Source organism: Hylobates moloch, unplaced genomic scaffold (genome assembly GCF_009828535.3).
Source record: "Hylobates moloch isolate HMO894 unplaced genomic scaffold, HMol_V3 SCAFFOLD_1, whole genome shotgun sequence".
NCBI classification, from domain to species: Eukaryota; Metazoa; Chordata; class Mammalia; order Primates; family Hylobatidae; genus Hylobates; species Hylobates moloch.
In genome coordinates, this window is record NW_026652276.1 from 228,360,432 (window position 1) to 228,386,774 (window position 26,343).

The following is a 26,343-nucleotide window of genomic DNA, read 5'->3' on the forward strand; positions in this document are numbered from 1 at the left end:
TACCCTAAAACCTAAAGTATAATAATAATAAAAAAAAAAAAAAAAAGAAGAATCCCAATTTTCAATCGTACCCAGTAAGGTAATGTTGAGCAGGGCATGAATTATGCAAAACTTTGGTTACACTCAATATATTTCTATTTGATCATGGAATGCATAGAACTATTTGAAAGAGTATTTTTAACCTTCTCATATTATGTTTAATGATTAAAATGAGTTTGGCCTTTCTGCGTTCACCAAGGGAAAAGAAATGGAGCCATGCTGGATAGTTTATATAGTGCTCCACTTAATCATTAGTGATTTAGGTGAAATCATCCAGCAACTGATTGGGTAATAAAAAATACAAGCAGGATGTACCGTTTTGGCCCAGATAACAGACATGCCTATGAGTGAGAGCCGGTAGCACATCATCTCCTTATGAAGCTTTTTCAGAATTTCAGGTAGTTCGGGTCCATATGTGCTTTGAAATGCTAACGGTGAGAAGATGACTATCAAGTGTTTTTCCACTTATATCTTAATTTTCAAAATAGCCTTATTACAGCATTGATGTCTAATTAGAGTTGCCGGACACAATGGCTACAGTCCAATGCTGTAATAATCTAATTAGCTAAACTCTCCACTTATCATGTAAGTGCCTCCTCACCTACCACACACTTCACCATTTAAAGTGATATCCTTTTCCTTTCTTCCTTTTTAAATGAAGAATTTGTTCAGGGAGACACTTGGATTGTTCAATGGTTAAAAAAAAAAAAAAAGCTCCAAAAAAAAGCAAATAAGAAACTAAGAGTTTGTGCTGGACAGCAGAAGTGACATCACCCGGGCAGGCAGAGCACCTGTTGAAATCCAAGACTTCATTTACCAAGTAGCTGTGTGACTTTGGCAAATTACTAAATCTCCCTGAGACTTAGCATCTTTATTTGCAAGCTGGGAATAATCAGAGGAAGTTAACTGAGAAGCTATTGGGGCTTAAGCTTCAGGGCCTTTTATTTGTGTAGGGCATATATGTTCACATAGTCATATGCTTATGTTAAATTTACAATGTTAAGATAGCTTAGCTGTGACTAGCTGAGAGCTCTGTCTCTTTCAGTATGATTTTCTTCCAACATATGGTGAAGATCTTTGGAGAAACCTTGAACAGTTTTGGTATCATGCTGAGGGAAAGTTGAGATCCATAAATTTGTGTTTAGTAACAATATTTATGTGCTCTGAAGTTATTTCTCTATATTGTCACATATTGCTAGGCATCTAGTGTAGGAATGATTTTCAAGTGCACTCCCACTGCCCATGTTCAGACCTACATATGATTTGTATTTAAATATTTCAATCTTAAAGAGAAATTCCAAAATGGCATTAAATTCAAGCTCCAGAAAACCTAGATTTTCCTTTGGGGATAATGATATGCCAAGACCAGCTTGGTCGGGGAGACCCTAACCCAGCGGCACTAGAGGAATTAAAGACACACACACAGAAATACAGAGGTGTGAAGTGGGAAATCAGGGGTCTCACAGCCTTCAGAGCTGAGAGCCCTGAACAGGGATTTACCCACATATTTACTAACAGCAAACCAATCATTAGCATTGTTTCTATAGATATTAAATTAACTAAAAGTATCCCTCATGGGAAACGAAGGGATGAGCCGAATTAAAGGAATAGGTTGGACTAGTTAACTGCAGCAGGAACATGTCCTTAAGGCACAGATCGCTCATGCTATTGTTTGTGGCTTAAGAATGCCTTTAAGCGGTTTTCCACGCTGGGCGGGCCAGGTGTTCCTTGCCCTCATTCCGTTAAACCCACAACCTTCCAGCATGGGTGTTAGGGCCATTATGAATATGTTACAGTGCTGCAGAGGTTTCGTTTATGGCCAGTTTTTGGGCCAGTTTATGGCCAGATTTTGAGGGGCCTGCTCCCAACAATGATACCTACCTTATACTATTATGAAGATTAATGTGGAAGGTTTTTTCTGCTTTCCTTTTTTTTTGCTCTGTTTTGCATTCTCATTCTTATTCTGAACAACTATATAATAAGGACGTGAAGATTATCTAATTCAGAGTTTTTATGTTTTATTCCCAAACATTTCTACCCCCTCAAATAAAACCATAGGCATCATCTTGATGCATATAATAAGCCAGTAATTGACAGGATTTATATGAAGCTTAAGCCTCACTGTTTGGGGAATATCCATCTCTCATTTCTGCAAATCTCCAAAGACCCATGGCGAGCCTCAGGATCCCATACACTCCATTTGAAAACTCATGATTTAACTCAATTCCCTTTTTTTGTAATGGAAACTAATTTCAGAGAGGCTAAGTAACCTCTTGTCTTCCCATTCTGTGTTCAATTCACCATATCTTTTCTGTAGGTTTATGATAGCAAACAATTATTATTAGTTTTAAACACAAAGCTACCTGTTTTAAACAAAACAATTTATAAATATTCTTCATGTCATGGAATATTTATTCTAGAGGGATTAAATCCTTAAATATAAGTGTTTCCAAACTGGAAGAAAATACAGAAGACTACATGTACAAATGAGGCTTTGAGGTAACCTCTTACCAAAGCCATCAGAGATCTGTAAAAATCTGAAATTTTGTGTGTAAATGTACAACGTATAATGTTGTTCTCCAAATAATAATTTGACAAATTACGTTTGCAACAGTTATGGCACATACAAACTGCTCTTAGAAATAGAAATCATGCAAAGATCGATGACTCAGAAGCCCACAGAAGAGCACATTTCAATGGCCCCAGCCTTCCAAAAAAAAATTTGGGCTCCTGGTAGTGAGAGAAATGCAAATTAAGTAGCAATGAGCTATCACTTCACATCCATCAGAGTGGCAAAAAATTAAAAGTGATAATAACTACTGTTGGTGGGGATGAGTTAAAAGGGTACTTTCATCTATTTCTGGCAAAAATGAAAATTGTTATAGGCTTTCAGAAAGCAATCTTGAAATATCTATTCCAATTTTAAAAAAATGCAAATCCTCTTTCCAGGGCCACAGCATGACTTTCATGGGCCCTAGAAACTTGTGCCTATCTTATCTTCTTTCTCTATTAATATTATATATGAGATAAGATTTGGCTGTGTGCCCACCCATATCTCATCTTGAATTATAGCTCCCATAATGCCCATGTGTTGTGGGAGGGACCTGGTGGGAGATAATTGAATCATGGGGGCAGTTCCCCATACTGTTCTCGTGATAGTGAATAAGTCTCACGAGATCTGATGGTTTTATAAGGGATTTCCACTTTCCCTTGGCTCTCATTCTCTCTTGCCTGCCACCATGTAAGATGTCCCTTTGCTCTTCCTTTATCTTTCCCCATGATTGTGAGCCTCCCTAGCCATGTGGAACTGTGAGTCCATTAAACCTCTTTCCTTTATAAATTACCCAGTCTCAAGTATGTCTTGATTAGCAGTGTGAGAATGAACTAATAATACACACACACACAGATACACGTACTCATAGACATATATACGTATGTATACAAATACAGACAGAAAATATATTTTATGATTGTGTTGGTGTAAAGAGGAATATAACTCAAACTGAATTTATTATTATTGGATTTATTTTTTCTTAAATTTTTAAGGTAGAAATATTCGCTGAATCCCTAACATCTTGTGGGCCCTGGGCACGATGCCTTTTGTGCTCAACAATACAAGCCCTAACTCCTCACTCAGAAATTTGTCTACTGAAACCAGAACTTTAGTGATGTTTACTTTCAGCATTTTGATAATAGCAAAAACTAGACACAAAGTGAAAACCTTCAGTGGGCAATAATTGAGTAAATTTGGCTAGTACGATACCACTTTAGAAAAAAAAATTTAAGCCAACACATGTCTGTATGTGAGTTGTCTGTGCTAGTTATCTATTGCAATCTAACAAGCCTCCATAAAAGTTAAGGGCTTAAAACAACAATCATTTTATTTGCCCATGATTCTAATAGGTTTTCAATCTGAGATAGGCTCTTCTGAATAATTCTTTGCTAGTCTCCCATAGGGTAATTCATGTAGCTGTAGTCAAATGACAGCTTGCCTGGGGCTAGGCAGTCTGTGATGTCCATGTCCTTCCACACAAGTCTGATGGTTAGTCCGTTCCTCAGCTGGGCCATGTGCTGCCAGCAAGCCAGCCCAGGTTTCTTCACATAGGTTTGAAAAGCAACTTTTGAAACCTAAGGTTGCATCACTGATATGGTTTGACTGTGTCCCCACCCAAATCTCATCTTAAATTGTGGCTCCTATAATTCCCACGTGTTGTAGAGGGACCCAGTGGGAAATAATTGAATCATGGGGGATGATTTCCCCCATACTGTTCTCATGGTAGCAAATAAGTCTCCAAGATCTGATGGTTTTCTAAGGGGTTTCCCCTTTCACTGGGGTCTCATTCTGTCTTGCCTGCCGCCATGTAAGATGTGACTTTCACTTTCCGCCATGATTGTGAAGCCTCCCCAGCCATGTGGAACAGTGAGTCAATTAAACCTCCTTCTTTTGTAAATTACCCAGTCTCAGGTATATCTTTATTAACATCGTGAGAACAGACCAGTAAAATCACATTTGCTAATGTCTCTTTAATCAAGACAAGCCATATGATCAGACCCAGAATCATGGTGGGAGGGCCCAGACAAGAGCACAGATGAGAGGAGGGATGATTCACTAAAGAACATTACTGTAAAATTCTGTCAATGTGTGCAGTTGCATATTTATGTACACATTATTATGTTGGTATGGTAAAGATCAGCAGGAAAAAAAGAAAATGGAGCTATTAATTTTATTCAGATAGAGTGAAGTTACTTACTGTTTAATAACAATTTATATTACTTATATATTGATTCATTAAAAGCTGTTTATCAAGTGCCTACTCTATGCTAGATGAGTGTGAGTGTAGAGCAATCTTCTGGAAAGGTGAACATCAAGGGACAAGCCCACAACTAAGACTGTTTCCTTAGTTATTTTAACACCATCTTTGGAGGATTAAAAAAAGTAGATGTGTATCTGTGCATCCTAATTTCTTAGCCTAGGATAAATGTTTTATTACAGTTAAATACTCAATATGATTTGTGTGACCCCTTGGAGCTTGGGTGAAGCCAGTGTACAGGGAAATGGGAAAAGCCGATTCAACAGTGCATTGTCAAGTTGACTGTGGTCAGTTGAGTGAGGTTTTCAGGCCCAGGAGGGCAGCTCCCTGAGGAACCCTCTGAAACACATCGCAGATCTTTCTGCCCAGGAGTAGACATGGATGAAACTGATTCTCATCCCCTTTTGTTCCAGTGACTCCAAGTGCATTGACTTTACCAGATCTTTGGCATATGCATGCATGAGGCCACATAAATTTCTGAGACTAACCCTGCTCTGCAGTATCAATGAAACCCTCAGGGCAAGAAGCAAGAGGAACAGGGCAGATGCTGTATCTGTGATTAGCTAATCAAAACCTAGGAGACATTGGTTGCCACAGCAGTGGCTGCAGTAAGAGGTGGGGCCAAAAGGATATAAATTAGTATACAAGAAGTGTCTGATACAGCCCACCCCTTGCAGAACTGAGACTTGCTTATGTCTTCTCTCAAGTCTAATCTGTCATAAAGTCATGTTCAATCTCTGCAAAGTTTCAATACAAAAGACTGGCAGAATAAATGATAATCCCTATATTACAGCTGAATCCAAGGCAATAATTGATATTATTTATCCTTTCCTTCAACTCATCCTAAGCCAGTATTTCAGTTGGTTGCTTGCCTGATGCAGTGACCCAGACTTTCATCTCCTGGAGATCTAGGTCCTTAGTTACCTTGCTCTTCACCAGCCACTAATGCTGCAGTTGCTTAATCACCATTAACACTGAGCACAGAAGCAGCAACAGGTATTACATTCAGTCCCCTGGGTTCCAGACATACTTCTCCCTGCCTGCCAGGGGGCAGCAGCGCTGTCTCCTCAGCTCATTCAGATGAGCTACCTCTGCCAGGACAGTAACTCCTTTCTTTGCTTGATGGTCCACTGGCATGAGGAGCTTTGTTTTTGTTTTTTTGTTTTGTCTTTATTTCTTCTAAAAATACACACACACAACAACAACAATGGGATACATGTGCAGAACATGCAGGTTTGTTACATAGGTCTATGTGTTCCATGATGGTTTGCTGTACCTATTGACCTATCCTCTAAGTTCCCTCCCCTCACCCCACACACCCCAACAGGCCCTGGTGTGTGTTGCTCCCCTCTCCATGTCCATGTGTTCTCAATATTGAACTCTCACTTACGAGTGAGAACATGTGGTGTTGGGTTTTCTTTTCCTGTGTTAGTTTGCTAAGGATGATGGCTTCCAGCTTCATCTATGTCCCTGAAAAGGACATGATCTCATTCCTTTTTATGGCTGCGTAGTATTCCATGGTGTATAGTGCCACATTTTCTTTATCCAGTCTATCACTGATGGGCATTTTCGTTGGTTCTATGTCTTTGCTATTGTAAATAGTGCTTCAGTAAACATGTGTGCATGTGTCTTTATAGTGGAATGATTTATAATACTTTGGGTATATACCCAGTAATGGGATTGCTGAGTCAAGTGCTGTTTCTGGTTCTAGATCCTTGAGGAATTGCCACACTGTCTTCCACAATGGTTGAACTAATTTTCATTCCCACCAACAGTGTAAAAGCGTTCCTATTTCTCCACAGCCTCACCAGCATCTATTGTTTCCTGACTTTTTAATAATCGCCATTCTGACTGATGTGAGACGGTGTCTCATTGTGGTTTAGATTTGCATTTCTCTGATGATCAGTGAATTTGAGCTTTTTTTCATATGTTTGTTGGGAGCCTAAATGTCTTCTTTTGTAAAGTGTCTGTTCATATTATTTGCCCCCTTTTTGATGGGGTTGTTTGATTTTTTTCTTATAAATATGTTTAAGTTCCTTGTAAATTCTGGATATTAGACCTCTGTCAGATGGGTAGATTGCAAAAATTTTCTCCTATTCTGTAGGTTGCCTGTTCACTCTGATGATAGTTTCTTTTGCTGTGCTGAAGCTCTTCAGTTTAATTAGATCCCATTTGTCAACTTCAGCTTTTGTTGCAATTGCTTTTGACATTTTTGTCATGAAGTCTTTGCCCATGCCTATGTCCTGAATGGTATTGCATAGGTTTTCTTCTAGGGTTTTATGATTTTGGGTTTTAAATTTAAGTCTTTAGTCCATCTTGAGATAATTTTGTGTAAGGTGTTAAGGAAGGGGTCCAGTTTCAGTTTTCTGCATATGGCTAGCCAATTTTCCCAGGACCATTTACTGAATAGGAGATCCTTTCCCCATTGCTTGTTTTTGTCACATTTGTCAAAGAGCAGATGCTTGTAGATGTGTGGTGTTATTTCTGAGGTCTCTGTTCTGTTCCATTGGTCTATATGTCTGTTTTGGTACCAGTACATGCTGTTTTGGTTACTGTAGCCTTGTAGTATAGTTTGAAGTCAGACAGCATGATGCCTCCACCTTTGTTCTTTTTGCTTAGGATTGTCTTGGCTATACGGGGTCTTCTTTGATTCCATATGAAATTTTAAATAGTTATTTATAATTCTGTGAAAAATGTCAATGGCAGTTTGATGGGAATAGTATTGAATCTATAAATTACTTTGGGCAGTATGGCCATTTTCATGATACTGATTCTTCCTATCCATGAGGATGAAATGTTTTTCCATTTGTTGATGTCCTGTCTTATTTCCTTGAGCAATGGTTTGTAGTTCTCCTTGAAGAGCTCCTTCACGTCCCTTGTAAGTTGTATTCCTAGGTTTTTATTATCTTTGTAGTAATCGTGAGTGGGAGTTCATTCATGATTTGGCTCTCTGCTTACCTATTGTTGGTGTAAAGGAATTCTTGTGACTTTTGCACATTGATTTTGTATCCTGAGACTTTGCTGAAGTTGCTTATCAGTTCAAGATGTTTTGGGGCTGAGATGATGGGGTTTTCTAAATATAAAATCATGTCATCTGCAAACAGAGACAACTGGACTTCTAACCTGAGGAGCTTTAAGTGACTAGGTCACAGCCATTGTTTGAAGTAAAGGGGAACTCATATACTTGACAGATATGGTAAGACCAATGCTTCTCATGGCCATCACCCATTGCAAATCCTGCTGAGGTCTATAAAAAGTAGTCACCACAGCAGTTCTGGTATAAGGGGTGAGTCAAGGGATTTGAAGCAGTGGGCTTGATGTGTCTGATACAGTAATATGTAATCTACATAGAGGAGCTAATTATCCACACCATGTCTTCTTTTCTTCCCCCATTTCTTATCACATACACCCTGGAATCAGAGCTATTTATTTAAATAACACAGGCATTATATTTGAATTATTTGGTTGCACATGCTATGTAAAGCAATACGTTATTTTTATTAGAATGTCAATGATCAAATAATTGTTTGATAAAAATTTTTCTTTTATGGAAATTTTCCCTGAGGGGAGAATATCACAATTTTCATAGAAGGATTTAGAGGTTGCACTATATAATGAGAAATGAGTACTACAGATCATTAGCAAATATGACTTTATACTTCCACTTTTAACAACATAAATGCCTTGGAAAAAATCACTCAGTTTGATCATGATTGAAATTCCTGGTGGAAAAATATATTTGGGATTTGTTAATTATTTTTCAGTGAGGTTCTCTTTTTTGAGAGAGCTGAGTGATATGGTTTGACTGTGTCCCCACCCAAATCTCACCTTAAATTGTAATAATCCCCATAGGTCAAGGGCAGGGCCAGGTGAAAATGATTGAATCATGGGGTGGTTTCCACCATACTGTTCTTGTGGTAGTGAATAAGTCTCACGAGATCTGATGGTTTTATAAATAGGAGTTCCCCTGCACAATCTCTCTTGCCTGCCACCATGTAAGATGTGCCTTTGCTCTTCCTTCATCTTCCACCATGATTGTGAGGCCTCCCCAGCTATGTGGAACTGGGAGTCCATTAAACTATTTCCTTTATAAATTACCCAGTCTCATATGTCTTTATTAGCAGCATGAGAATAGACTAAATACACTGAGCATGAGTGGAAGAAAGTCTCAAACTGAAGTGAAGAAAAAGGGAAGGGGCTGATGCGGGGAGAGGAGCAGTCCCTCAGCAGCAATGTCAAGTCCATTTGCTTTGCCTCTGGCCACTGAGGAAAGCCAATGCCAGGCAACTGTAGAGCTGGGCCAGCACCTTCTGAAACGATCTTGTTCCCCAAATAACCACAACAGATATTAAATAGCAGGTAAGCTGACAAGTAAAGGCAGAAGTGAAAAAAAATTGTTCTGTGAAAATATATGTACTATATGTACATATAGATATAGTATATACATTTGTGTGTGTACTTAAACCACAGTGCTGTAAGAAATCATAAATTTATCTGAAAATACTGGGTAAGGAGATAGTATCCATAAAAAATACTATTCCCATAGAATTTAAATATTCAGTGAGCTTTCAATGACTAACTTACATACACCAGGCACTGTGCTATCAGGTAGGGATGTAGCAAAAATTACGACATGGTTGTTATGTGCATGAAGGTAAACATTATCCAGAAATATGTAGGCTTTCTTGTTTTCTTAAACTAGAAGACAAACAGTATAGGTTTCTCCTGTTAGGTATATCATTATCAGGTACAACTATTCTAGCAGGTGGTAATAAATTGTTTTTCTTCTCATGCTGTCTGCTGTAAATAGGGTCAATAAAGTCAGAATAAAGATCACAAAAACTTTCATTACAGTGCGAATAGTTTAATGCAGCAGTTTCTATGTGCCTAGATTGTGGCAGATACTTTAAGATTCTGGAATATTTGAAAATATTATTACTTCTCTGGTCCTTGATTGTGTCAGGAATGCTGAAGTTATTGACTTCTTAATCTCTACTGAAGGGGCTAACTTTGAAGACTAGCAATTTCATTATTTGATTCTGAGATGACTTTAACAGAATCTCAAGCAATGTAAGTCACATTTAGCAATCATAGCAATAGTCTGATATTTTTGAAACCTGTCCTATTATAAAACAAGCCTACATTTATATAATCCTCATATCTCAAAAGAAGTTGGAGAAAGCCACTGTCTGGGAAGTTCCTTATCCTAAACCTAAATCAGATGCTAATATCTTGTTGCTGCTTTGGTTTTTGACAGTAGACTCTCAAGGATGCTAATATCTTGTTGCTGTTTCAGTTTGAAAAAAGACTCTCAACTTGTATTCATCAATGGGTGTTCTCTATTTCCTAACGGGATTATCTATATTTAAATCTTTTAACTCTGACAGAAGAGCTCTGAAATCACCAATAATGTCTTCATTACTACACTGATACTTAAATAATGGACAAGAAATTATAAAGGCTTAGCAAAGACATTTAGATTATTATGGCCTTTTGAAATATGCGCCATAAACTATTAAGATCTTAGAGTGCTTGGCCAAAGTAAAACTTGAATATATCCCATCAAATTCCTCATTTTTATGAGAAAATTTATACTCAGAAAATTTAAGTGGCAAATAATCTAAGTCATATGGACCATAAGTTACAGAACCAAGGTATAAAAAGGAGTTCTGACTCTTGATCTAAAAGTCTTCCCGCTGTGTCCTTCTATGGCCTTCAGTTTCGGGCGGTGTATTATGTTTTTTTATTTGAGTTATATGCGAGTTTAAACACAATTCTTTCTGCTATGGGAAACAGCCTGTTTCATTTTCAAATTTCGAAGTTCACATTTTTTAATGGTTTATTTTTTCATTAAATTTAAGAGGCTTTATTTAACAATTAAAAATCAGTCCTATTGCCTCATTCATTGTATTCAATAAATTACAGTAAAACATTTTAAAGCTGTAAATTAGTACACAAACATAGCTATCTTTTTATTATTTGAATCATAGAACGACTTTACTTAAAATGACTGAAGTTTGCATTTAGAATTAACACTTTTTAATTTAAAAATCTGATTTTTCATTTAACTGTGATTTGTTTAGCTAAAAACAAATGGAGAATTTGAATTTCTTTACTCCATTTTTCTTTCCTCATCACACACACACACACACACACACACAGATATAAATAAGAAAAATCTACACTTCCAAGAGTCATTTCCTTAGCGAATCACATCCCTCACTTTTCTCCACACTGTCCTTCAACAATGAGAATGAAATATGCCTTCTTCCTCCATGATATCAGTAGAAACAATTCAGCACAATGTTTAAACAAGTGTAAGGACCCTGTAGTCAGAATTCCTGTGTTCAAATCCTGGCTCTGCCTTTTTCTGGGTGGGCAATCTTAGACAAGTAAACTATCAAACAATTGCTTTGAGCAGATGGCAGTGACAGAGCCCTTGGAGAATAGCTCTCTCTCCAGGCCAGCAGAAGAAAAATGACAGTGCAAGACACAGGATAGGACAGTCAAGAGGCAAAAGAAACACAAGCGTAAGGGCACAGAAATGAAGAGAAGAATGTTTCCATGAGGAGCCAGCCAACAATGACAATGTCTACTAAAGTCCTAGAGAATGAGAACGTAGTGAAAGCCCAGAGTAGGTATCAATGACAGTCTTGAAGGTGAGACAGCAGTGATAACACTCTGACTTGAGGGGCTAAGGCATAAGTGGTGAAGAAGCAGGAGTTCCTCTAGACTGGGCAGGGAAACAGGACTAGCATGTAGCACGTGTCTACCTGCCCTTGAATCTAAGATCGAGGAGACCACTGCAGATGAATAGAGAAGATGTAGCCAATGGGAAAAAGAGAGGAGGTAAATGGAGAAAACCATTAAATGATCTCAGGACAAGCATGGAATCACATGGTTCTGGGGAGGAACTGTAAGGAAAGGCCTTCTCTTGTCTTCCTTGCAACCTCCTATTCATCCTGTAAGACTCAGCATAAAACCACTTCACAAATAAAGTCTTTCCAAACTGTCCTAAATCAACTTCTCCAATTTATTTTTCTAAAGTCTCCGAGTACTTTGTTTGATACTCTTTTATAACATTTAACAAATTATATATAGTATTATCTTAGTTAACATGCCAGCCCCATATATTACATAGCAAATTCCCCAGAGCTAGGATTTATGATTTTTTTACTTTTTTGTTCCTAGGGCAGGGCATAGTGTTAGATACTACTACCACATTAGTAGGTGTTCATAAAATAATTAGCAATAAGAAAGGGGCTGAGTGTGGTGGCTTACGCCTGTAATCCCAGCACTTTGGGAGGGCCAAGGTCAGGAGTAAGAGACCAGCCTGGCCAACATGGTGAAACCCTGTCTGTACTAAAAATACAAAAATTAGCCAGGTATGGTGACACGTGCCTGTAATCCCAGCTACTGAGGCAGGAGAATCGCTTGAACCTGGGAGGCGGAGGTTTCAGTGAGCTGAGATCGCGTCATTGCACTCCAGACTAGGCGTCGAGCAAAACTCCATCTCAAAAAGAAAAAGAAAAAGGAAGAAAAGAAAATGAGAGGGAGATGGTTGGAGACGAGAATGGAGACTAAGGAGATGAAGCAACATAAGCAACCTCTATAGGATCTGAGCCAGATGAACTGGATGCTAAGCCTCTTCGTGCAGACCCATTAAATTGAGGAAGCGTGAGTTTGTAGCATGCCTGTTGGATTTTGTAGGCTTTCTCTCCTTCTTAGAGTTTTCTATAACCTAATCGTAACCCTGAATAAAATACAAGTAGAGTTGTTTAGGTTTAGTCATGAAATACAGGAAAATTTGATATTCTGTGGAGTACTGGTCAAAGAATACCAAGAATGGATATTGAAGTCAACAGGAAATATGGCAGTCACAGTGATACAGAGACAAAGAGTCCTGGTTTTGTGACTGGCATTGCAATAGTATAGATTTTTTTTTTCTTTGAAACAGTGCCTTGGAGCCAATGTAGATTATAGAGGGATTTGGGAAGGATCAAACAAAAGAAAAAATGGGCTGGGTATGGGGAAGGGAGAGAGTAGAAATGAAATAATAAATGTAGATATACTCTGGCTTTCAGAAACTTTTTGAAGGACTTATCAAGTAAAAGAACTACAAGCCGTTGTAATTTCAATGAGAAATTGAAACTTTGTCTTTTTTTAAAAAATCCTAATTTGCTCCCTCCCCTTGAGACTTGGACAGGTAAATAAACCCATTAGGGAGCTATAATGAATAACATCTCATACAGAAATTATATGCAGGGAAAGAGCATGACACAATATTAGCACACAGAATATCTGTTTTAAAATCCACATTCTCTCTACCATCTTCATTTGCTGTGTGCTGATAATGAGACAATGGTTCCTAAGGGAAATAATGTAGTTCACTCAGGGCATTCATTCAAGCTCTAAAAAAAAAAAATCCAAACAGACAGAGAACATATGAGGTTAATATTCAAGTGTTAATGAGGACTTAGGTATTGTGAAGCTTATATTGTACTAATTAAAAATAATTGCATGGTCCTAGAATTAGAGAGCTTTCACTGAGGAGGGTCTCAAGGTCATTGCCGCCTCTCTGGATTTCCAACTTGGCTGTGCACAAACCTCAGTGGTTACCTTAACAGGGATAATTAGGTTCTGGGCAAACACATTCCTCCAACCAAAGTGAATTCTAGTGAATTCACTAGAGTCTGTTGAGATTAAAAAAAAGTCAGTTTCATCGTTTCTAATGAGAAATACCTCTTTCCAATATAGAAACTTATTTTTGAAAGACAGATTATGATCAGAAGGTGGTTTCATGGTTAAAAAGGGAGCAGAATAAGGAGGGCCCCCAGAGACCATCCTATACTGAGTAATACCAACCCAGATAAGCCCCATATAAACTATATTGCTGCTATGCCTACGCTTTACATGAAAAGGCTTCTTTATTCATTCAAGGGTAGAAATTCCCAGAAAACCAGCATCTTATAAACTGGTCCCTGCAGCAAGTATGTACAACTATATAGTAAGCATGTAATCGCCTCCAATATAAAAGAGCAGAAAGGTGAGGGCATTCATAAGCGATTGATTGATACACAAAATGTTATATTACAGCATTTCTTATCAAAATTAGATTTAAAATTATTTCATGCTTTTTCCCAGTTTCATATCAAATCATTAAAAGTGAATAGTTTTCCCTCTTCTGTACAATCAGGAAGACTGCTTATGATGTTCCAAAGATAACCTTTATGTATGTGTTCAGCTTTGACTTATGAGTGAGTTTCTCACATGGGTTAATACCCGGCCACTTCTAGTGATCCTCATGCTTTTCAAGGTCACAACAGGAAGGATGTATATTTCAAGTTTAATTGTTTCTCTCAAAGCACCAGGAGTAGACAGGGATGGAGAGAGCCTTCCTCAGCTCATCAGCATCATGGAACTCTAGTTCTTCTCCTAGGGAATAGGGCCTCCTTCATGTTTCTCCCCCTACCCTGTCCATTCTTTGATCGATGCTTTATTTCCCAGCAATTCATGCCTGTTACTTGTCTTTACTCTTAAACCTTTTGCTTTTCTCTCTCTGCCAGCGTTTTGGCAATCCTGTATAGGCCTGCGGCCACGTCTGCATGTAAGCAAAGAGCAGAGGCTTTAACAGAATTCCTCTCTCACATCCTCTGCTTGGGCCATGGTGTTTCATGTTCTACTGGTAGACATAACCTTCAAGGCTATGTGGGCCTTTAAAGTCAGTATGAAAATTTGACTTCATTCTTCCATCTTTCTTTATTATTCTGCTTAATATACCTTGTGTTCATCCACAACACTGGAAGCACATTAGTTGCTTAATAAAAGTTATTCTTTAAATAGAGCCATCATTTTTATATAGTTGTGATATTATTTCCATACACTATTTATATAAAATCATATTATATTATATAGTTTTTATATAGTTGTGATAAAAATAATGCTCCCCACCAGAGGTTCATGTCCTAATTCATGGAACTGGTGAATATGTAACTTTATATCGCAAAGACACTTTGTACTTGTTAAGAGCCTTGATTTGAGGAGATTATCCCGGATTATCTGGGTGGCTTTGTGTAATGACAGGGCTCCTTAAAACTGTCAGAGACAGAGACTATGAAAGCAGAGAGTTGCAGTGATGCAGCAGGAGGAAAATTTCACCTAATTCCTAGCTTTGAAGCTGGGGGACTGGGACGATGAGCCCAGGAATGTGTGTGGCCTCTATAACCTGGAAAAGGAAAAAATATAGATTTCCCCCCTAGAATTTTCAGGAGACACACAGTGCTACCAACACTTTGAATTTAGCCCAGTGAACCCCATTTCAAACTTCTGACCAGAACTATATCATTACTGTTAACAATATCATCTCCAGAACTGTAAGATAAATTGGTGTTGTTTTAAGTCACTAAGTGTCTGTCATTTGTTACAGCAGCAAGAGGAAACTGATACAATACTACTTCATCATTTTCCGTGATAAGTAATACACAGACAACATTTATTGTTTAATGAAAATGAATAAGATATTTAGTGGCTGGGTGCAGTGGCTCACACCTGTAATCCCAGCACTTTGGGAGGCTGAGGCAGGTGGGGGTCAGGAGTTTGAGACCAGCTTGGCCAACATGGTGAAACCCCATCTCTACTGAAAATACAAAAATTAGCCAGACATGCTGGCAGGTGCCTATAATCCCAGCTACTTGGGAAGCTGAGGCAGGAGAATCGCTTGAACCCGGGAGGCAGAGGTTGCAATGAGCCGAGATTGCACCACTGCACTCCAGCCTGGGCAACAGAGCCAGACTCCATCTCAAAAGAAAAAAAAAAGATATTTAGGACTTGTCACTGTCTAAATTTTTGCATGCTTGAAATTCAATCTGGTATGTTCAGTAGTAATATTTCTGAATAGCTGATATTTACTTATGAATATATAGTATGAGAAATTTTACTTGGGACTTGCAGTTGCAACAGAGAAAAATTACTTTACCAATAAATCAATAGACTTGATGAGTCTATTTATTTTGCCATCAACCCAATTACCTTTCTGTCCTTCAGCAGGCTACTGGCAAAACTCAATTATCAAAGATGGCTCAGACCCTTCTGTTTCTTCAGTGGCTGCTGACTTAGCTCTTGTGTTCTGTCATCTCCTAGGGCTTAATGTGCAAAAATTGTGCAACCCAGCTAGGATTCCACCGGGTGCAGAGCTGACAGACTGAGGCATGCAGGGTAAATACTGTCATTAGCTCATTCTCTGCATAAAAAATTAAATATACTCAATAACTTCTGGTTTTTGAAGTATCTGATTTTATTTAATCTTCACAATAACTTGGTGAAGAAGGTATTACTATTAGGTTGCTACGAAAGTATTTGCAGTTTTTGCCATGACTTTTCATGGCAAAGCTGCAATTACTTTTGCACCAACTTAATACCTCAATTTTACAGTTGAAAAAACCACGTTAGGGAGGGTATCCAGGCGGTAAATGACAGAAAGGAGATACGAACTAAAATTTCTTAATTCTTTATTCAGATGATAAAACTAATGTGATTTTGCTCTATCACAGCTATCCTTGTCATTTTACTCCAGTGTCAAAATTCTAGATACTTATTTTTAAATGTAGTTTAAAGACAAAATAACATAACATATGCACATTATAAAGTGATATAGGAAATTTAAAAATCTATGAACAGTTTTAAATCGCCCACAATATTACTGCTGAAAAATAACACCTCTTACTATTTTGATGTATTTATAAACATTTTTCTATTTATATATTTCTTTTGACATTATGGTTTTGCATCCCATTCCATTTTATCATATTTCCAGTGAAGTCAGGTGGCATTCTAACCTTATCATATGTACAATTTTACTGTATCATGTTTCAGTAACCTACTTTTGATGGATATTTAAATATAAATAAAAATTAGTCTACCTTGAATTTACCTTTTTTCAGGATGAAATCTGTGCTTCTCCAAATGCAGTCTGAGAATGGTAGTGCCAGCATCATTTGGGAGCTTGTTATAACTGCAAATTCTCTACTGAGTCCAAGTCTTTGGGGTGAAATCCAGGAATTTCTATTTTAACAAGCTCTCCAGGTGTTTCACACATGTAGAACTTTGGACTGAAGTGTTTGGTTTTCCATATGTGTTGATGAGGCAAAGCAGCTTAGGCCTATTGTAGGTGAAAAGCAAGCACAATAATTGTACACTTTGAAGAAAAAGAGATCCTTCCTTTCCTTTCCTTTCCTGTCCTTTCATTTCCCTTCCTTTCTTCCTTCCTTCCTTCCTTTCTTTCTTTGAAATGGAGTCTTACTCTGTCACCCAGGCTGGAGTGCAGTGGCACGATCTTGTCTCACTGCATCCTTCGCCTCCTGGGTTCAAGTGATTCTCCTGCCTCAGCCTCCCAAGTAGCTGGGACTGCAGGCGTGTGCCACCATGCCCAACTAATTTTTGTATTTTTAGAAGAGACCAGGTTTCACCATGTTGGCCAGGATGCTCTCAATCTCTTGACCTTCAGCCCACGTTGGCCTCCCAAAGTTCTGGGATTACAGGCGTGAGCCACCATGCCCGGCCTAATATTTTTTTAAAATGTCTGTGGAGATGGGGTCTCACAATGTTGCCCAGGCTGGTCTCAAACTCCTGGCTTCAGGCATTCCTCCCACCTAAGTCTCCCAAAGTGTTGGGATTACAGGCGTGAGCCACCGTGCCCGGCCTAATTGTTAACTCTGACTGAGAACTTTTGTAGATTGAGAAAGTGGCTGGTGGTATATTGTAGATAAAGGCCACACCAGAAAGGGTGAGTGTGAAGTAAGCAAGCTCCTGTGGGGAATTTGCCTGACCAGAGCACAACATTCACGTTGGCAAGAAGCCGAAGCCGAGAAAGACCTGTTAGGAAAACGCAAGCTCTTGTACACATAGATGAAGATCTGTGATATCATTTATAGATATTGAGGAAACATTACAGATTATTTAACATAAAAGTGATGTTTCATAACTAGACGAACATTGGTTACAAAGCACACTTTAGTGAGAAGTGAGGAGATATTTGGGTAGAACAACCAATTAATAAGGTGACTGTCATAAACAGGATACCAGGAGGACAATGATAAGGAGTTTTGGCAGAAGAAAAAGACAATGATTTATTACTAAATATTATAATGGAAAAGAAGGGGAATGGTTTCAATGGCAGATTGGCCAGAGGGACTAAGAGGAAAACTAGAATTTGAACCTGACGTCCTGGTTTCTCTTGAGCTATACATACCAATTTTAATAATCTGGAGAGAGGTATAAAAAATTAATAAAACAGTTTTATTTTCAAAGATTGTGAGTTTAGGTTACTCTTAACTCCTCTTTATTCCTAACCACCTACATCTAGTTGGTTTGTATGTCTTGCAGATCTTAAAAAAAAAAAAAAAAATCACTTAAGGCTGGGCACAGGGGCTCACGCCTGTAATCCCAGCACTTTGGGAGGCCGAGGCGCGGATCACCTGAGGTCGGGAATTCGAGACCCGCCTGACCAACATGGAGAAACCCCGTCTCCACTAAAAATACTAAATTAGCCGGGCACGGTGGCAGATGCCTGTAATCACAACTACCTGGGAGGCTGAGGCAGGAGAATCGCTTGAATCTGGGAGGCAGAGGTTGTGGTGAGCCGAGATCGCACCATTGCATTCCAGCCTGGGTGACAAGAAACTGCGTCTCAAAAAAAGAAAGAAAATTTGAACCAGTTATATTTACTCTATTCTTTGTCATATTGCTTTAGTTTAAGTACTGGTAATCTTTCAACTGGCAGCCTATAGTTGAAACAGCCTAAATGTTCTTTTTACCTTTTGAATTACTTCCCTAAAACCTATTGCGTTGCTGCTACACAGAGTTTTCATTCTGTATCAGTTGATATAAAACCTATATTGACTTATGGCATCTTCCTGCTAAAAGTTTAAAAATACTTTTCCTCTGCTTTTTATTGTACTGTTTTACTTGATATGACATTCTGAATTACAGCAGCCATGTAGTTTATCATCTGAATGAGACCCTTGGGACATCGAAAGTGGGCATATTAATAATTACACTGGGACCAAAGATGTCTGAGCTTTGCTTAGCTTTCTAGCCCCATCCTTTTCTAAGAGCAGTTCACAAATGAGCCATACCAAAATAATTAGTGAACAAACACTGTTCCGAAGGTCTTCTATCCGTGTTGTTCACAGCTGTATCTGCAATGCCTAGCGCACTGCTCAATGCACCGTAGCTCCTCAATAACTATGTGCAAAAGGACGAAATGAGGGAGGGAGGCATGGAAGAAGAAATGGGTAGATCAAAGAATTTTAGAAAGCTTGAATCTAGTATGCTGTTGTTGAAATGACATAGAGTTGAAGGTCTAACATCCTTGGAAAGAGGAAGGCATAGAAAGCCAAAGGAGGCACAGAGAACTTGGTAGAGGAGGGTTAAAAAAGGTTAAAAAAGGTCCCAGAATCAGACCACCCATGAAACTGACTTTCTGATTCCAACCAGGCTCTAGTGAATTTGACTGGAGAAGCAAGTTTTTCCAGAACCTAATTATTCCTGTTAGAGTAACTACTGAGGTTTGTGCACAGCCAGGCTGGAAATCCAGAGAGGTGGCAGTGACCTTGAGCCCCTCCTCAGTGAAAGCTCTCCAATTCTAGGACCATGCAATTATTTTTAATTAGTACAATATAAGCTTTACAATGTTTGGTAATTTATTTTGTACTATTTTGAAATCTAACACACAACAACCCCTAGTAGTGTAATTCGAGTGCAACTTACCCAAAGACTTCCCTGCTTTTGTATTAGGTAGACATATTTTTACCGAAAACATATCTTAGTTTTGTGAAGAGAACTTTCACATTCTTCATTAATTCCTGGGCAGAGCTGTTTAAAAAAAGTTTTGTCAGTAGCATTTTAGATGTTCTAACTAGAAAGGAGATATGTAAATGTCTGTTTTGTACTTCTGAAAACAGGTGCAGTCTCAGTGAGAAAAAGAAAATTTGTCATGAGCACTGTAATAAAAAGGGAAATAATGAATAAGAACATAATTTAATTACATGAATGTCAGCTTTCTACACAAACTAGATTTGATGTAATTAAAGCACCTGGAACAAATAAAATGAATCAAGGAAATCTCTTTCCTTTTTTTGAGATAAAGATTCAAAATTACATACTGTTTATGGACAACTTGTACAAACTATGCAAAAAATAAGTGTGCATGTGAGTGTCTGTGTGTGTGTGCACAAGAGAGAGGCAGAGAGAGTGGAGGGTAATTTTTTCCAGCCTCTTAGTTGATAACCAACAAAGCAGCCAATATTTATGAAAATAAAGTTTATTATAGTAAGGGGATAATATCTATAAATAAGTATAAATTAAGTATTGTTTTCAATGTTCATGAGCCCCAGTAAAATAAACATTACATTTGTTTAATGATTGATTGTTTTAGTCTTTTTCCCCAACATAAAGTCATACCAGGAGCTTGCTGTCTTTGGCAGGTCAGGAATGCTTATAGAGAAAGAAACAAATCATGAATTTAAATTTAGAGACAAAGAATGCTCTTTCCAGGAAGAACTGCTCCTAACTAGTGGTTTGCTAGCATTGCAATATGCCACTGGGACATTCTTCTGGGGAGCCATTCGTTCTGTGCTGTGCTTATGTAGGATATTTTGTTTGTTCTAGCTATCTACGAGCCTTCCTGTGAAGCCTATAAACACCTAGGCCAGACATCAAATTATTACTGGATAGATCCTGATGGCAGCGGACCTCTGGGGCCTCTGAAAGTTTACTGCAACATGACAGGTAACTGTGTCATATTTACGTTTTATGAAGATGCTTTTCTATATGTCATGAATAAGTAGTTCCACCAATGGTTTATTTCTTTGGTGCTATGTTTTTATCACAACATCTAATCAGCAACATATTGCTGGATTTGTTAGATGAGATGATGAAATGTATTATTAGAGCAATAAAACATTTTGACACTTGCTTTTCAAAAAGTTTATGTTTGATGTGAACAATAAAGCATCATTTTTTTTTTAAATCAGCACGTAGGGGGGAAAAAACAGAAAGTAAAGTTGCAAAGTTCAGCCCAAAGAAAGAACTAGTAACCTAGACTAGGGAAATGCAGCATCACTGCTCCAATATTCTCACTGTGCATGCTAGAGGAAGCTTTTAGATCATGCCAGACCTTCCTTGATTCTCCATAATGATAGAAGAAATCTTTCTAAGTTCTGAAATCCCATTCTGATAATAGCAAAAATTACCTGAAGCTTTTGTAAAATATATTTGGGCTTTTCTTCTCGGGAAGAGGACCTAGTTTTTCTCCACTTCCATGTGAAATGAGACTATGGGTTCTTGTTAACTTCCACAACAATGTGTAAAATGTACAGATCTCTAAGATAAGAACAGATTTTCCACCAGACACTTGGCAACATCTTACGCTTCAAAAATCCAGAGGAAGGTATGAGGTATGCATTATTTACTGGCTCCAGCGAAAGACCAGCATTTGATGTGAACTCCTGGGCATAAGATGATAAGGGTAATGACAATAAGATGCTACTGATGGTAATTACTGAGTGTGACTGTTTACCGTCTGTCAAGTATCATGACAAATCCTCTAGACAGACACTTGAGTTTACATCTTGGCTTCATTAATCACCACATGTGTAAAATATTGGGCACTTTAGTAACTTTACTAAATTCAGTAAGCCTCAGAATCTTTATCTGTAAATGAATTAATGAGAATACCCACCTCATAGCATTATTGTATGAATACAGTAAGATAATCTGCATATGGTTCTTAGCTTATTGTCCAACACATGGTAAACCTTCAATAAAAGTTATTGGATGAAAAAATTTAAAGGGTTTGGTAGTTAAATAACTTGTCCATATTAGGCCAGGTGTGGTGGTTCATGCCTCTAATCTCAGCATCTTGGGAGGCCGAGGTGGGCGGATCACGAGGTCCAGAGATCGAGACCATTCTGGCCAACATGATGAAACCCTGTTTCTACTAAAAATCCAAAAATTAGCTGGGCTTGGTGGCACACACATGTAGTCCCAGCTACTCGGGAGGCTAAGGCAGGAGAATCGCTTGATCCCTGGAGGTGGAGGTTGTAGTGAGCCGAGATCATGCCACTGCACTCCAGCCTGGCAACAGAGCAAGACTCCATCTCAATAAATCAATCAATAAATAAATAAAACTTGTCCATATTATTCAGGCAAGATTCAAATTGAATTGTTTGCAGCCCATGGATCTTCTGGCTATAGTTCAGAACCACTTATAGAGTTTTATTTTGTTTTTGGTTTTGTTTTCTATACAAACTTCTTGGCTCCACCCCTGCAGACTCTGATTCATTATGTCTGAAGCAGAAATCAGATCATGCAACTAGAACTGAAAACAATGAATGGTACTCTAGGCAAGCAGACACCAGCGGGGAACTCTCACCGGTATCAGGAAGCCAGACATGGTACGGAATGAAAGGGAAAATGATGAGGGCATCAGTGTAGTATGGAAGACATGTGGAGAAGACAATAAAATGGAAGCTGACCAGCCTGGGCAACATAGTGAGACCACATCTCTATTTAGAAAAAGTCTCGGCTACTTGGGAGGCTCAGGTGGAAGGATCCCTTGAGCCCCAGAGGTTCGAGGCTGCAGTGAGTCGTGATCATGTTACTGCACTCCAGTCTAAGAGAATGAGATCTGTTTCATTTTTTTTTCAAAATAGAAATAAAAAAATAAAATGGGAGCTAGCATCCCCCTACATTTCTAAATATCCTCTAGAAATTTGGAAGATGCCAGCTCCCAGTTTAATGTTTTTTTTCTATTTTGAAAAAGAACTTTAGGCATGTCTCAGAGAAAGAACACACTTACCAGAGAGATTAATCTAAGAGTTCACTGACAACTGGACTTGTCAATGCACTCGAATTCTTTTTTGTATACCTTCATTTTTATCTTATTAGCACTAAAATATTAACCTATGATAACTTGACTTAATTTGTAAGAATCTCGATTCTGGTTTCTCCTAATATATGAAAATATGTAATACAATTAAAGTCTATTCTTAACCTCAAGGGAAATCGGGGCATCGTGGCTTGGACTGGACAATTAAGAATTTATTTTAGTTATTTTCTTAAATTCATCTCAAAGGAAAATTAGAAAAAGAAAACAAAACTATAATATACACAATTCTCATATCAAGGACACACACAACACACAGGACTAGTCTACTCTCAGGAGAGCTTCTCCTGTGCATTGAACCCTTTGCTCAGAAACATATGTCTTATCTCCCTTAAACAGCATGGCTGCAATTTAACTCACCACTTCAGATGACATCTGAGCTCTAAGGGGCAGAGTACAACTTTTTGCAATTAGAATATTTTTCTTCTATTCATTCAAGATAGTTACCAACATCACTGTGTTCAAGGACCCTTGAAGAATCTTGCCTTACAGGCCAGCAGGCACCTTTCAGTTATTTGCCACTGACCAACCCTTCCTTTTCCTGGAAAGAATGTGGATTTAACATCATTAAGAAAGTATGATGCCACAAAGCTTGGCTTGGGCTATTCCATTTCCAAGAGATACATGTTAAAGAAGAGGAGGGAGTAACAGCATGAAGTAGTCTCCAAAGTCTTGACATGTAACTCTGTGTCATGAAAAATTATAAATGCTCCCCTAAACCTGAAGTAGAAAAGGAGGCAAGCACTCAAAAAGGTGAAGAAGAGAAATGAGCCCTATAAATCAATCCCCAGGGCACAAGAGAGATTGGCTCATTCAAAGGACTGAAATCCCAGTGGCTGGAACATAGCGAGCCCAAGAGAATGACTCAAAATAAAGCAGGGGAAAGGTGGGTGGGGGCAGGCCAGAGCAGACCAGCCATAAGGAGTGTAGGGCAGAAAAAAGTTTGCGCTTTTTTTTTATTATTATTTTTCTGTTGCAGTGGGTGGTCATCTATGGAAAGATTTTAAGCAGGAGAATAAGATCTTGATTGCATTCATACATCTACCACTTGGGCTTCTATAAGAGACAGCATGAAAACATTGGGACCAGCTCTGACCCTATTATTGCAAAAGTCCAATGAAGAGATGATGCTCCCTTGAACTAGGGTAGTGATGGTTGAAAGTGATGAGAAATTGATACATTTTTAGATCGGTTTTGAAGGTAGAATTGACAGGATTGGTAAAAGTTTGGATGAGAATGTTTAAAGAGAGACAGTAATCAATACTAACTTCTCAACATATGGACTGAGTAACTGGATGAATTATAGTGCCATTTAGGAGAAGTGGACAATTAAGGGTAAAACAGTTTTAAAGGAAGCTCAAGAACTTACTTTTGACCTAATTAAATGTGAAGTGCCATGTGCCATCTAAACTGAGATGCACATTTTGCAGTTGGGTAAGCCCCAAAAGCCTGATTGGGTTAGAGATATAAATGTGCCAATTATTAGCATATTAATATATGAGAATTGATAATATCATTTGGGGGTTGATGTAACAGAGAAACAGCATCTCAGGAATGAGCTCTTAGAAACTCAGTAGGCGGGACACGATGACTCACGCCTGTAATCCCAGCACTTTGGGAGGCCAAGGCAGGTGGATCACTTGAGCCCAGGAGTTCAAGACCAGCCTTGGCAACATGGTGAGACCCTATCTCTACCAAAAAAAAAAGCAAAAACAAAAACTAGCTGGGCATGGTGGTGCAAACCTGTGGTCCCAGCTACTTAGGAGGCTGAGATGGGAGGACCACTTAAGCCTGGGAGGTCAAGGCTGCAATAAGCCATGATCACACTACTGAATTCCAGCCTGAGTGCCAGAAACCCTGCCAAGAAGAAGAAGGAGGAGGAGGAAGAGGAGGAGGAGGGGTAGAGGGAGAGGGAGAGGGAGGGCAAAGGAAGGGGGAGGGGGAGGGGGAAGGGGAGAAGACAGGGAGGGAGGGATGAGGAATTAGTCCATTCTCACACTGCCGTAAAGAACTTCCCTGAGTCCGTTCTCACACTGCTATGAAGAACTTCCCTGAGATTGAGTAATTTATAAAGGAAAGAGGTTTAATTGACTCACAGTTGCTCATGGCTGGGGAAGCCTCAGGAAATTTACAATCAGGGCAGAAGGGGAAGCAGATGCCTTCTTCACAAGGCAGCAGGAGAGAGCATGTGAAGGCAGAATTGTCAAACACTTATAAAACCATTAGATCTCATGAGAACTCACCATCATGAGAAGTGTGTGGAGGAAACTGTCCCCATAATCCAATCGCCTCTCACCAGGTCCTTCCCTCAACACTTGGGGATTGTGGGGATTACAATTCAAGATGAGATTCAGACAGGGATTCAGAGCCCAACCATATTACTCAATAATTCAATAGAGAGAGATTAGGGTTCTAGTGTTAAAATATTTAATAAGTGTTTGTAAAAATGTACGTAATTGAGGGTAAGTAGAGAAAAAGTGTCTGAGAGCATTTGGGGGGCAAACAGGTCATCTGTGTGGAGGTTAAAATGACTGCTTGGATCCTAGAGAATGACAAAAAGACTTGGAGAATGAAGAGAAACTTGGCATCCATGCACACGTATACAATGGATGTGGTGGTGCCACAGACTTATGGCAAATAATAGCCACTAGAATGCGGGGAACGTGGTATGGCCAGGAATGATGAACCTTCTAAGGATGCTGCATAGACAGCATAGGGGAACCATGGATTGAGCTACATCCTAGGCAATTAGGGGGTGTTCTAAATGACAGCATTTCAAGCACTGCATAGGACACCAGCAAAATTTTCCACAAAACGGCTGACTCATGAGCTGAGTCTTGAAGAACAAGTGGGTGTTATGAGGCTGAGAAATCAGGAGAAGGAAAAATAGGTCAACTTATAAAATACTTTGTGTAGGATGCAAAGCAGTGGAAACTTTGTCCTGAGGTGAAAGCAAGCAATGGATGGTTTCAAGCAAAAGAGTAATTTAATCAGGCATTGTATATTAAAAGCATCACTTTGACAGCAATGAATAATATTCTCCAAAGGACACCCAGAGATAAGGCAGGGAAACAAGTTTGAAAGCCCCCGTAGTAATGCAGGAGTTGAAAATGGAGACTTAAAGTAGTGGCAATAAAGTAAAAGAGGAGGAGATTTATTTGATGGGTATTTAAGAAGATGAGTTGGCCAGACTGTTCCTGATGAGATAGAGAAAGTTGAAAATGGTAACCCCATGACATGGAGTACAGAGAAGCAGAGGAAAGCTAGGAAAAGGGTAAGATTCTATGTTGTTTTGGGTCCCTGTAATTCAACCAGGTAAAGTTGTCCTATAGGCAGATGCTACACAAAGTAACTGTAGGACCTTGAACACATTTAAAAAAAAAAAAAAAATCTGGCCGGGCACTGCAGCTCATGGCTGTAATCCCAGCACTTTGGGAGGCCAAGGTGGGTGGATCACCTGAGGTCAGGAGTTCGAGACCAGCCTGACCAACATGGCGAAACCCTGTCTCTACTAAAAATACAAAAATTAGCTGGATGTGGTGGTGCACA

General features: G+C 38.8%; 1 protein-coding gene across 1 annotated transcript in view; it reads left to right on the forward strand.

Annotated features, from left to right (window-relative positions):
• Positions 1-26,343, forward strand: part of CNTNAP2 (contactin associated protein 2) — a 1,422,658-nt gene that overhangs the window by 548,352 nt on the left and 847,963 nt on the right. Inside the window, exon 10 of the mRNA XM_058444445.1 lies at positions 20,517-20,636. Coding sequence (XP_058300428.1) covers positions 20,517-20,636 — 120 coding nt within the window. The remainder of the gene's footprint in view (positions 1-20,516; positions 20,637-26,343) is intronic.